Source organism: Triticum aestivum, chromosome 2B (genome assembly GCF_018294505.1).
Source record: "Triticum aestivum cultivar Chinese Spring chromosome 2B, IWGSC CS RefSeq v2.1, whole genome shotgun sequence".
Classification (NCBI taxonomy): Eukaryota; Viridiplantae; Streptophyta; class Magnoliopsida; order Poales; family Poaceae; genus Triticum; species Triticum aestivum.
In genome coordinates, this window is record NC_057798.1 from 488,009,690 (window position 1) to 488,022,108 (window position 12,419).

The following is a 12,419-nucleotide window of genomic DNA, read 5'->3' on the forward strand; positions in this document are numbered from 1 at the left end:
GAAAGAGCTTGCCGTTTGTAGAAACAAGCCACTTAATCACGAACTATGTGACAGTGAACTGAACCATATGTTGATTTATCAAAGCCTTATAGTCTGCATGAACAACCATTGAGCGATGAGATCCTCAACGACTATAGCAAACCCCTAAAAATTCCATTTCAAGAGACTTGGCATAAATCGTCAAATAAGTCTCCATGACGTGAAGAGGAAATCATAGTATATGGCACGCAAGACCATGCTAGCAATGGTTGAACCATGCAAACAGTAAACCATTGATGGTCATGTTGTGGTACACTGGTACAATGTACATATCATACATATCATTCTGGAATCAATGACTCACCCAAGGTGGCATAGTGATTGTTTGATTTTGATGGAAGCTATATTCATTTGTTGTCAAAATTTCTATGGTGAACCAAAATAATTAAATATAACTTCTTAATACTACCTCTATTCGATTTACAAGTCGGGCACATGTTTATAGATCTTTAATTTAAATAGCAAAATGTGTGTCATATGTTAGTACAAACAAATATAGTAACTTGAGGTTCATCGCTGAATGAAGTTTCTAAACATATATTGTTTGCGCATACTACACATATTTTATTTTGTTATTCAAAATCAAAACCTAGAAAATCATGTCGAACTTTCAAAAACCGAACGAAGGAAGAACTTCAACCTTAAAAGCTTTGTCCAACACCACCTTATTTCATACTACTAGCCTCCAAATAACATAGATATATTAATAACAAAATGCCGTATTTATTTGGTTCTTTATTTGCCAAATGCTGTCGCAAGACACTCAACCATACACTGATTTATGACAGCATAATAAATTCGCATCATATAAAGCAGCAACAACACTCCCGAAAAAGAAAAAGAAAAACACTTTCCAATCGCACTCCCAAACCACAGGGCCCACACTGGCAGCGCTATAACGGCAGCTACCAACGCGCTCCAAATCTGGGACCTCCCACCGGCCCTACACGTTAGCCTGCCTCCCCCATTCAATCAACGACCAGCACAATAACGAACTCCTAGATCCGACGGCCTGAATCCGCCGCCAGCCCGCTATATATCCAGTCACCTCACCCACGGGCACCCTCTCTTTCCGCCCTCCGCAACCTCACGAGACTCCCCCAACCCCAGGCGACCCTCCTCGGCGGCGGCGGCGCGGGCGGCGATGCAGATGGCGGCGACCACAACGGAGTCACAGGTGGCCGTGCCGCCTCACCACCCCCACGCGCACCCACATCCGCACCCACCTCCGCATCACCCGCACCCGCACCATCACATGCCGCAGCCGCGGTGGGTCGTCCTCCCCTACCCGCCGCCGTCCATGGTGGCCGCCCCGCCCCCGCCGCCGCCGCAGTTCGCCAAGCACTACGCGCCGGGGCCGCCGCCTCCCCCTGCCGCGGCCGGGCGACGCACGCCGACCCCACCCGCGGCCGGATCCGGCGGGAACGGCTGCGAGGAGAATAAGACGATCTGGGTCGGCGACCTCCAGTACTGGATGGACGAGAACTACCTCCATAACTGCTTCGGCCCCAGCGGCGAGGTTCGTGTTCTCTCCCGATCCGGACTTGTCCGTACTAGATCTCGCGAATACAGTAAGATTCGCCCCATTCTTTTGTGTTGATTCATGTGTTGTGCCATCAAATTGCCATGAAAGCGTATATTTTGTGCTTTGTCGTCGCTTGATGCGAATAAAAGGCGATGCTTCTATAATTAGCCGTGAAAAGTTGCTCAAGGCGCCAACTTTAAGGCCATTCAATATAGTACGGATGGAATGCTCTTCTTTGAATGGTTATTACTTCCATCACTGCAAGCCATTTCTTCTTCTTTCTGAATTGTAATAACAAACAAAATAGCATTATTCTTTGCGATGCTAGCTTCCAAAGGTGCCGACTTTGGGGATTTATACTAGTTTGGTTAGTACTCGTTTGGAGGAAACAGTCTTGGCACGCATAATTTAATGAACATTGTGAACGAGCTGAGCTAGTTTGCATTTTGGTGATTACGGAATAAGTAAAGTAACGGTTGGAGGGGTGAAAGGAAGCCATAATGAAAGCCTTGACCAATTACGACTCTCTTTTATTGGGAGGTTTGCTTACTGACGTGGACAGGAATTGGGAAAGGTGGCAAGTACTTTGTCTGGAAGATGGTTAACGAAGAAAGCAAGTTGTACGCGTTCTTGTGTTTGTACAATTTGGCAGGAACTATCCTTCACAAACAGCAACCATGATAGGTTTATTAAAAGACATAATGAATGTGAACCACTCACGGGTTCATCTATTTTTTTGCCTTCAATCATTGCGTATTTCTTCTCTTACCCAAGTACTAGTTTACTCACCCTTTTCTCTACATCTGCTTCATAGGTGGTAACAATAAAAGTTATCCGCAATAGGCAAACTGGACAATCAGAGGGATATGGTTTTGTAGAGTTCTTTTCCCATGCATCAGCAGACAAAGCTCTTCAGAATTTTACTGGTCATGTGATGCCCAACACTGATCGAGCCTTTAAGTTGAACTGGGCATCCTATAGCATGGGTGAAAAGCGATCAGAAGTTGTCTCTGACCACTCAATTTTTGTTGGTGATTTAGCTGCTGATGTTACTGATGAAATGTTGATGGAGCTTTTTGCTAGCAAGTATCGCTCCGTGAAAGGAGCTAAAGTTATCATTGATGCAAACACAGGCCGTTCTAGGGGCTATGGATTTGTTAGATTTGGAGATGATACCGACAAAGCTCATGCAATGACTGAAATGAACGGTGTTTATTGCTCTACTAGACCGATTCGCGTAGGACCTGCAACGCCTAGAAGAACCTCTGGTATGTCCCTTCTTCGCGGTTGTTCTGCAGCCCTAAACTGTACAACCTTCTTTTTGTTAGTTTGTGGATTGTCTTGTATTTTTCGTACAAGTGCTTTAACTTGCACTAAATTTGACTCATTTTATGGCCACATTGTACCTATCATTACTATCACTATTTGTTTTGGAAAAATCTACTCATACCTTTGTATGACCCTGATGTTGTCGTAGTGTTCTCCTATTACTCCCTCTGTCCCACAATATAAGATCGTTTTTCAAGCTATGTATATTGTGGGACCGAGGGAGTAGTTTTTTTCAGTACACATCCTGTTTTTAATGAAGAAGTTATTGATCATCTATCTGTACTTGTTTTGCCTTTCTGGACTATGTACATGACCTGTGTAGATTAACAGATAGTATCAAACAAACAAATCCACTTCCACTGTGGTGCTAGTGTTCCTACTGCCTGTAGTGGGGCCAGTTCTACTGCTTCAATTGCTATAAGTCCTTGTATTCATATATGGAGCATGTCATGTATTCTGCTTCTTTGTTAAGGGCGATATGGAATTGGTTATTTTCTCATACGAGATCCGTATAGGTTTAATCCTTGTTGCGCAACTTAATGACTATTAACTTCAGGTGATTCTGGTTCCTCAACCCCTGGCCATTCAGATGGTGATTCAAATAACAGAACGGTGTGTATACTGGTGTTTTCATAGTGTTTGTTAACCTTGTAGCTTCTTAGTTTCTAATCTGAAATTCTCAACCTGCTTTAGGTATATGTTGGTGGGCTCGACCCAAATGTTAGTGAAGACGAGCTGAGGAAATCATTTGCCAAATATGGTGATGTTGCCTCTGTCAAAATTCCTCTAGGGAAGCAGTGTGGCTTTGTTCAGTATGTCAACAGGTACTTTTCTGAAGTTCTTATGTGTTTTACTGGTTATTTCTATGTAACTTACAAGCTATACTTTTATTTGTGCCACTGTTTTAGAACTGATGCAGAAGAAGCACTGCAAGGATTGAATGGGGCTGTCATTGGAAAGCAGGCAGTTCGCCTTTCGTGGGGCCGCAGCCCATCACACAAACAGGTTGGCCATGTGCCTCTTAACTGTTTCCTTCTTTGATCATTCCTTGCTATAGTATGAGTTTGCATTGAACCAATCATCTTGGTAAAAGTACAATGACCACTATGTTTGAAAACTCTTAAGTTAAGTTTGGAAAATTTGTCAGTAACCTATGGATGACTATAAATTGGATGTACTATAACAAATTAGCCTTGCAAGATAATTTCCATATATGATATTTTCTTTTCCTATATGATAATGATCTTTCCCATGAAAGGCTACTTTGTTGTGTCCATGTTTAATTGATTTATGACTAATACGGACTAGTGCTGACTTGATGTGGGAATTGAAACGTTCCTGCTATAATGGATCTGTTCCTTCTTGTCCCATATGCTAGCAATTATTCCAACACAATTATTCTCTATAGTTGCAGCCTTATGCTTGGTAGTTGTTTCTAGTCTAATACTCCCTCTGTCCCAGAATGCAAGACGTTTTTCCACACTAGAGTAGTGTGAAAAAACGTCTTACATTATGGGACTGAGTACTAAATAAACTTTGAACATGCAGACTAGTTTAATCCTTGTTTAGTTTAGCTCAGTTCATTTTGCAAACCTAGTTTTGGTACAACTAAGCAACCAAGCTTCCTATCCTCTCCTTCAGCCTGTGATCTGTTCTACATACCTTGCGTGCTGTGTGGCTATGTAAAAAGGGCAATGCCATGATTGTGTAATATATGCCCTGTGGCCCATCTGTAGCTTTATTTTAAGGCTATGCATTTTGAGGGTGCTTGTTGACTGAATGCCATGCCTTTATGGAAAACATTCGAGCTCAGAGATAAGTAGATCAGTCATCACTTTATTGTTAAATAAAAATGTTGAGACCAACCTGGACTAGCCCTTGGCGGTATTTTCCTGATAGAAGGAAACAGCCTGAGTCACCTGCAGAGTGTAGGATTAGACAACCATCACCTGCAGAGTGTAGGATTAGACAACCAAGCGATGCTTGGTTCTCACTTCATTGTTAAATCAGGGACAACATCTGTGTAGGCACAAGGGGTCTTCTATCTCTTGCCACTCAATAAATATAACTTTGAATGATTCACTATTTGTTTTTCAAAAAGTCTCATTTGGCACACTTGTTGGTAACATGAGCAAACATTAGCACAGCGCTTGTTAGGTTGTACTGGTCCTCGAAATTTTAAGCTAGGCCGTGCAGTTGTTCTTTTCCTGCAGCTAAGACGGGTTGCCTTTGCTACTACTTGTTAACTCTGTTTCTGTCAACTGTATATAGAATCTGTTGATTTTAAAGGTATTTGTCTTAATGGATTCCATGACGCTAATCCACTGTTTTCTTGTTTTCAGTCTAGGGGCGATTCCGGCAACAGGAGGAACAACAACAATATGTACTATGGCACGCCGTTCTACGGCGGGTACGGCTACGCATCCCCCGTCCCGCACCCGAACATGTATGCCCCTGCGTATGGAGCCTACCCCTTCTACGGCAACCAGCAGCTGGTGAGCTAGAGAGAGAGCTTCGTCCCACTCCCTCCGATGGGAAACAAGGTTTTGATCCGGTGAGAGCATAGCAGCGTCAGAAGAGAGAGAGTGAGAGAGAGAGAGAGAGATTATATAGATGGTCCTAAAAGTAAGAGGGTGAGACAGGTTATTAAAAAGTGAAAGAAACGAGTGGTGTCTGTACTCTGTAGCGTCTGTTGTGTGTGTGTGTGTGTGTGTGTGTGTGTGTGTGTTGCAAGAACTAGAAGAGCCTCTAGGCTTGTAGACACGGTCGGAGCGTCATGGATGATTCATTCAAGAAATTTTGACTTGCTTAATAAGTTACAACACTGTTTGTGCCGCACATCTATTTTTATCTCCACTGGGTGGAGTGCTGCTTATTGGGTCTCTCAGCTGCCGTTTTTAGCCTATAAATAGTATGCTGCCTATTCGTTGCATCAGTATGGTCTAGTTGAGCATATGCATGCAAAAGACCAACATTGTTGTTTGGTTGTATACGAGCATAGAATTGTAAGCACTTTGTACCCTACTTGGCTAGCTTACCTACAACCCCCTCCGTTCGGAAATAGTTATCATCAAAATGAATAAAAGAAGATGTATCTAAATGTATTTTAGTTCTAGATACATAACACTGCAATGAAGATGAACTGAAGGAAGATGGTGGAGTTCTTTAGCCTAAACTGAACTGGACAAAGATGGTGGAGTTCTTTAGCCCAAACTGATGATCCATCTTGCCAACTTTGAAACTGCTGCATGCTCGCTTTCGCATAAATTTGAAGTAAGCTTCTTCTGTCGCCTGCATGGTCTTAAACCCTCGGTGGTTGTTGTGCTTGTACCCTGAAAATTGTTCATTGCAAGCTTTTCATGAACTGTGGACCTCAGGAGCCCTTTCAATGAACACCGTATACTCCCTCCTTCCATCTATATAGGCCTAATGCGTTTTTCGAGGTTTGACATGCAACTTACACGAAGCATACCCTCGAATTCGTATGTGAAAGGAGCTTCCAATGATATAATTTTCACATTATACATCTCATGTATTATTAATCTTGTCAATAGTCAAAGGCGGTCTTGAAAAGCACATTTGACCCTATATAGATGGAGGGAGGGAGTTCCACTTATCCTAGCAATGCACAAGAGCAATAAGTTGAAGCACCAAGCAACGAAACACACAAAAAACAAGCAATGGAGCACTCCAGGAGCAAGCAATGAAGCACACAAGCAATGAAGCACAAGAGCATTAGTAAGCACACATGACCATACACCGCATAGCAAGTTCAACCTACCACTACTTTGGTGTAATCGTACCACCACAAGTTCGTGATCACCCACCTCATTAAAATATACAGACCATAAGATTGTTTTCAAGCCATCGCTAGTGGAAAAAATGCTAGCCACAATTCTCGTTGATGACGCGCCATTTTCCGTGAAAGCCAGCACTATTTTTTCCAAATAGTGCTGGCGTAGGCCAAATCAACACGTCAGCTTTACATGCTTAGTGCTGGCGTTGCTATTTTACAAACGCCACATATCTGTTGGCCTATATGCACTCACCGTTTGCAATACACTGATGGCGTTGGTTTTCTTTGCATGCCATAGTTAATTTGTTAGTGCTAACGTTCGTCTTTTATGCACGCCAGAAACAGTTTTTCCATTTGATTAAAATAATATTTTTTAATTATTATACTAGTCACAAAATAATGAAAATTTTATATTATGTTTTTTGTCATCATTATTTTTACAGTTTTTATCATTTTAGGGATTTTATTTCTTTACCACCAATTTTAATTTTTTTTATTTTGTTAAGTCTTTTAGTAATTTTAAGTCTTTTATTTTGTTAATTTTATAATATTTTAAATGGAAATACTGGCATTTTTTAAAATATGCACTTTGAGACTTCAATTTTAATTTATTTACTTTTTAATTTGAGACATGAAATATGTACTTTGAGACTTCATCTTTATAGTATATTGTAGTTTATTTTTTAAAGTTTATATTATTTTAAGTATTTAATGATTATACTAGTCAATCATATTTTTTTTATTATACTAGTCACATTTTTAGTGTTTTATCAAAATATGTACTCATCATTATTATTTGGTATGCGATTAGCTATGGCGTTGCCCTTCTATCCAACTCCTGCAATAACCTATCTGAGTCAATGACCTAAGTCACCCCTCTCTCTCATTTCACACCCCACCCGGCCCTGTCATATACACACAACTCCTCCCCCTGGACCAAAGCCGCCGCCGCCCCTCTGCCGCCCCGTCGACGCCCCTCGCCAGCACCAAGGTTAGATCAACTACTCCTCCGTTCGCGGACACGCCACACGGCCGGGATCCATTGAGATTTGCTTTGTGTCATGTAGACTCGAAATTTAGTTGCATTGATTGCTTTGTGTAGAAATTGTAGTGATAATCCGATTGCTATTGTGTAGAATCCGATATTTACTTCTGTGTCTCCCTCAGTTGGCGGATCTGAGATAGTTTAGCAGAAATTGATATATTTGGTAGAAATTGATAGAATGTGTTATGTGTAGAATTTATTTACTTGTGTGTCTCCCTCTGTTGGCGGATCTGAGCTAGTTTAGTAGAAATTGATATATTTAGTAGAAGTGGATAGATTGTGTTATGTGTAGAATTTATTTACTTGTGTGTCTCCCTTCGTTGGTGGATTGTTGAGCTTTTCTATCGATTGATCCTCTATAACCAACATATCTAGTTTGCTATGCAATTTGCTGTTGTAGGTCATCACATGCTATCTAGTTTAATTAGTTCTATACATTGCAATATTTGAACTACTTTACATTGGTGTCAATATTCAGTGGTATGAAATTGCATTTTATCTTGATCGTATACGCGTTGTGTTTGTAGGTCATGGCCACTTCTGGAGGCAACAACAAGTCCGTGTGTGATGTGGACATGGCCAACAATGAATTCCTAGACACTTATGAGTATGTCATCAAGAGCGTGCAAGGGGAAAATGACGATCTAAGGTGGAGGTTAAAGAGCTACGCAAGGAGACAGTTCGGCTCGTTCAGGAGACTAATCAGCTTAGGGACGAGAGGCATAAGTTCGTCCAGGATCGGGATAAACTGAAGGAGGAGAGGAGACTCCTTAGGGATGAGAGGATTGACCTGAAGATGAACATAGATCATTTCAGAAGAAAAGAAGAGGTTGATAGAAAGAAGCTTCAACAACTGGGCATACCCCTTGGTGAAGATTAGTTTTTTAAGTAGCTAGCTAGTTCATCTTATTAGTTGTTGAGAATCAAGTAACTAGAGTACTTGAGTGAGCAACTTAATTTTGTGAAGTTTAATATCAACTTGTTGAGTTCATGAGCCTCTTATGTAATGATTATCTATTAGTAAGTAGCTAGTGTTGATGAGTATATTGTGTTAAGTAGTATCTATTAAGTAAGTAGCCAGTGTTGATGAACAATTTTTTATTACCAAAAAACCATTAGGGTGTTGGACAAGTAGGCACGCCAGAGATATGATGTACTTAGTGTTGGCGTTGGACTGGTGATACGCCAGCACGATGTAGGATACTGCTGGCGTAGGCACCAACGCCACCACTATTTCTTAACAATGGCGCCATGTTGGTGGCGTGGAGCTTCTACGTTAGCGAGGCTGTTTTTGGCACACCATAGCTAGGCTTTTCTCCACTAGTGCATAACTACAGAAAATATACGTCGTCCCTGTCGCCATCACTTTCAATTATACACACAATCATCACCACCAGAAGCAACATTAGTAGTAGTGCTTGCCCAACCAGATCCTTAACCAAAGCACCCTATGGGCGTCTCCCATGGCAACAAACCCAACACCATAGGCTTTGTTGTCCAGTAGGAGGCTGAGAGCCACCATGAGAGACTCTAGGCTGAAGCCACCTTACACCATGACGGCGGCGTAGAGGTCAGGGTGGACGTCGACCGTCTTGCTCTCCCTGATGGCAGTAACCACCTCTTTCACTACCTGAGTCATGCTGCTGAAGACAGCCAGCTCCTCCATGAAGCCTCCCCGCTTCCTCTCCCTATGAAGCACACAAACTTGCTCACCATCCTTCTCACGAGCATCAACATTGATGGTGTCTGACTCGTGGGTGTTTGAATACTCGGGCATCGGCAAGCCCAATGGCTGACCGGAGCCTATGGCATGCTTGCCGATTGCCAGCCCTAAGGAGAAGATCTGCTACATTTGATGGTAGTTTTGGATAGGTGCATTGAGGAACTTTGCGTCCATGGGATGAGCCTAAGAAAGAAACAGGACAGAGTGGTTAGTTAGTATGGCAATGTTTCATAGGCTTAAACTGCTAGTTAGTTAGAATGGCATGATTTCTGAGCTAACCACTGTCGGTGTCAAAACCAGCGGATCTCGGTAGGGGGTCCCGAACTGTGCGTCTAAGGATAATGGTAACATGAGGCGGGGGGGGGCACAATGTTTACCCAGGTTCGGGCCCTCTCTATGGAGGTAATACCCTACTTCCTGCTTGATTGATCTTGATGAATATGAGTATTACAAGAGTTGATCTACCACGAGATCGTAATGGCTAAACCCTAGAAGTCTAGCCTATGAGGTTATGATTGTTGTCCTACGGACTAAATCCTCCGGTTTATATAGACACCGGAGGAGGCTAGGGTTACACAAAGTCGGTTACAAAGAAAGGAATCCACATATCCGAATCGCCAAGCTTGCCTACCATGCAAAGGAGAGTCCCATCCGGACACAGGACGAAGTCTTCTATCTTGTATCTTCATAGTCCAACAGCCGGGCCAAAGTATATAGTCCGGCTGTCCGAGGAACCCTTAGTCTAGGACTCCCTCAGTAGCCCCTGAACCAGGCTTCAATGACGACGAGTCCGACACGTTGATTGTCTTCGACGTTGCAAGGTGGGTTCCTTCTCCAAATATCCCAATATAGCCTTCCGAACATAGAAAACGTGCCCGGCTCTGCAAAACAAGTACCACACACTACTGCAGAGAGTATAATATTTCACGAGTCCAATCCGCTGACAATTTTTGTTACATGACACTACGTCATCACCCGACCATTATTCTGAATCGTTTTTCAGCCTGCTACTTCACGTTTCACGAGGCGGTCTTATTGGCACGTCTTGTCGAAGCAGAGATCGTGTCCCCTTATTATGGGATTCTCATCAACACGAGCGTGGGTAACCCAACCGTTCCATTGGTATGATTCCTTGGGAATAGGCATATTTTAAGGCCACGTAGGGAATGTTTGATATTTGTCGCCTTTATAAAGAGGCTAAGGCCTGTCCTTTTTCTTCCATGCTAGTCCCTTCCTCCCCCTCCCACCTCGAGTTCCAACACCCAAGGGTCAATCCAGTCGCTTCGAGATTCCAGACATGTCCGAACACAGCCTTCAAGGCCGGTGGATGGCCTCTTCTGTCACAGAGGAAGACATCTAGAAGCTCAGGGAGGCAAGATACTTGACTGCAGACATCTACCACAGTCTTCCTTCTCAAGGGCAGGTTATTCCTACTCCCAGATCCAAGCTTATCGCACACGAACAGTACGTGTTACCTTAACCTTGCCGCTGTTGTTGAACCATTGGATGTAGTAAGGATGTGGATGGTGGTCTGAACATTGTAGATTATATCCTATTCCAACTACTTGGGCTGCTTTGAAAACTGCTATGCGTACTCGTTGGGTTCCACCATATTGTCAACGTGAATTGCTTCAAAAATTGCAGCGCTTAAGACAAGGGAAAAATTCTGTAGAAGAATATTATCAGGAATTACAAACTGGCATGATTAGATGTGGTATTGTTGAGGAGAATGAAGCTATGCTTGCACGTTTTCTGGGTGGATTAAATAGAGAGATTCAGACCATTCTAGACTATAAGGACTATACTAATATCACTCGTTTATTCCATCTTGCTTGTAAAGCTGAACGTGAAGATTTGAGTTTTGCTTGACGCATTTGTGACACCCACCACCACCACTTGTTCGTAGTCTGTAGGATCATATTCTTGTGTCTTTCTATTGCTGCTAACCATGCCAGGATCACAAGCCGACGAGATTGACTGGGAGAACTTATCAAACAAGGAGCTTCATGATAAGTTTCAGCAAATGATGAATGAACAGGTGCAAGATGTGCTGAACAATTTTGAAGAGGCCATGGAGACGATCACTGGCCTTGAAAAGACGTTCGAAACAAAGCTCGATAACAGATTTAATGAACTGCTTGCGCGTCTTCCACCACCGGCTGCACCTGCCGCACCTCTGCAACAACAACAACAACAATTACCTCCAGGTCGTGTTTATCTCTCACTTCCTTCGAGGTCTTGGGTTTGCACTCCATCCCTTTGTTTGAGGGGTCATGTTTTATTATGGGCTAGATTTCCACGATCTAGCCCCGGACTCCTTCCTCCACATCTCGGCGTTCATCACCACATGCGAGGCTTTCCTCCGTATTTCCCCACACTTTGTCTTATGGCTTAAGACCTTTAACGTGAAACTGAAGGTAATCAACGGGGAACAAGCGGAGTGCGGATGCGCTTCAATAAGCAAGCTTATCAACTCTACTTGGCCAAAGGTCTCCTTTGCAGAATCTTCTGACTTATGGCAACGGGAGTGGTTTTACATCACCGAACCCCGTGGTACAAAGCGGGTAGCCGCTCCTGCGTTTCGGTCTGGACCTCCGCCACAACTCGCATCGTGGATTAACAAGGGGCTGGACTGGGGATCTACAGATGAAGTGTGGACACTGCAAAGCCGCATCCGGAACCTTATTAAGAAGGACACCGGTCTCATCGATGTAATCCAAGTAATGTTAGTCTGCCAGATCCTACCCTGTCAGCGGCACCCTCTCCGTATGTGGGAATTTAATCCGGAAGGTCCACGGACTCTTCAGCACCTCTCCAGCATGATGCTCAGGGAGATGTGGAAGCTGTTCTTCAGCGCACAAAAACAGTGGCCGGATACTACAAAAGGCATCGGTCTTGACTGCAACCATCCGGATACTCCGGTAAGTACTCAACCCCTGAACACGATCTAGTCAAATTATTC

At 43.2% G+C, this 12,419-nt stretch overlaps 1 protein-coding gene across 2 annotated transcripts; it reads left to right on the forward strand.

The window, feature by feature from the left end:
* Positions 1–1,091: 1,091 nt before the first annotated feature.
* On the forward strand, positions 1,092–5,731 carry LOC123045609 (polyadenylate-binding protein RBP47). Of its 2 annotated transcripts, none has more exons than XM_044468725.1 (6): positions 1,092–1,558; positions 2,379–2,832; positions 3,483–3,505; positions 3,587–3,717; positions 3,802–3,898; positions 5,236–5,731. In XM_044468725.1, exons 1-6 carry the CDS (start codon positions 1,184–1,186, stop codon positions 5,395–5,397), a joined length of 1,242 nt encoding a protein of 413 aa, XP_044324660.1. In that variant the 5' UTR covers positions 1,092–1,183; the 3' UTR covers positions 5,398–5,731. The 2 variants fall into 2 exon arrangements, with proteins under 2 accessions (XP_044324660.1, XP_044324659.1); XM_044468724.1 differs by having other exon boundaries at positions 1,094–1,558; positions 3,450–3,505.
* The last annotated feature ends 6,688 nt before the right edge of the window (positions 5,732–12,419 follow it).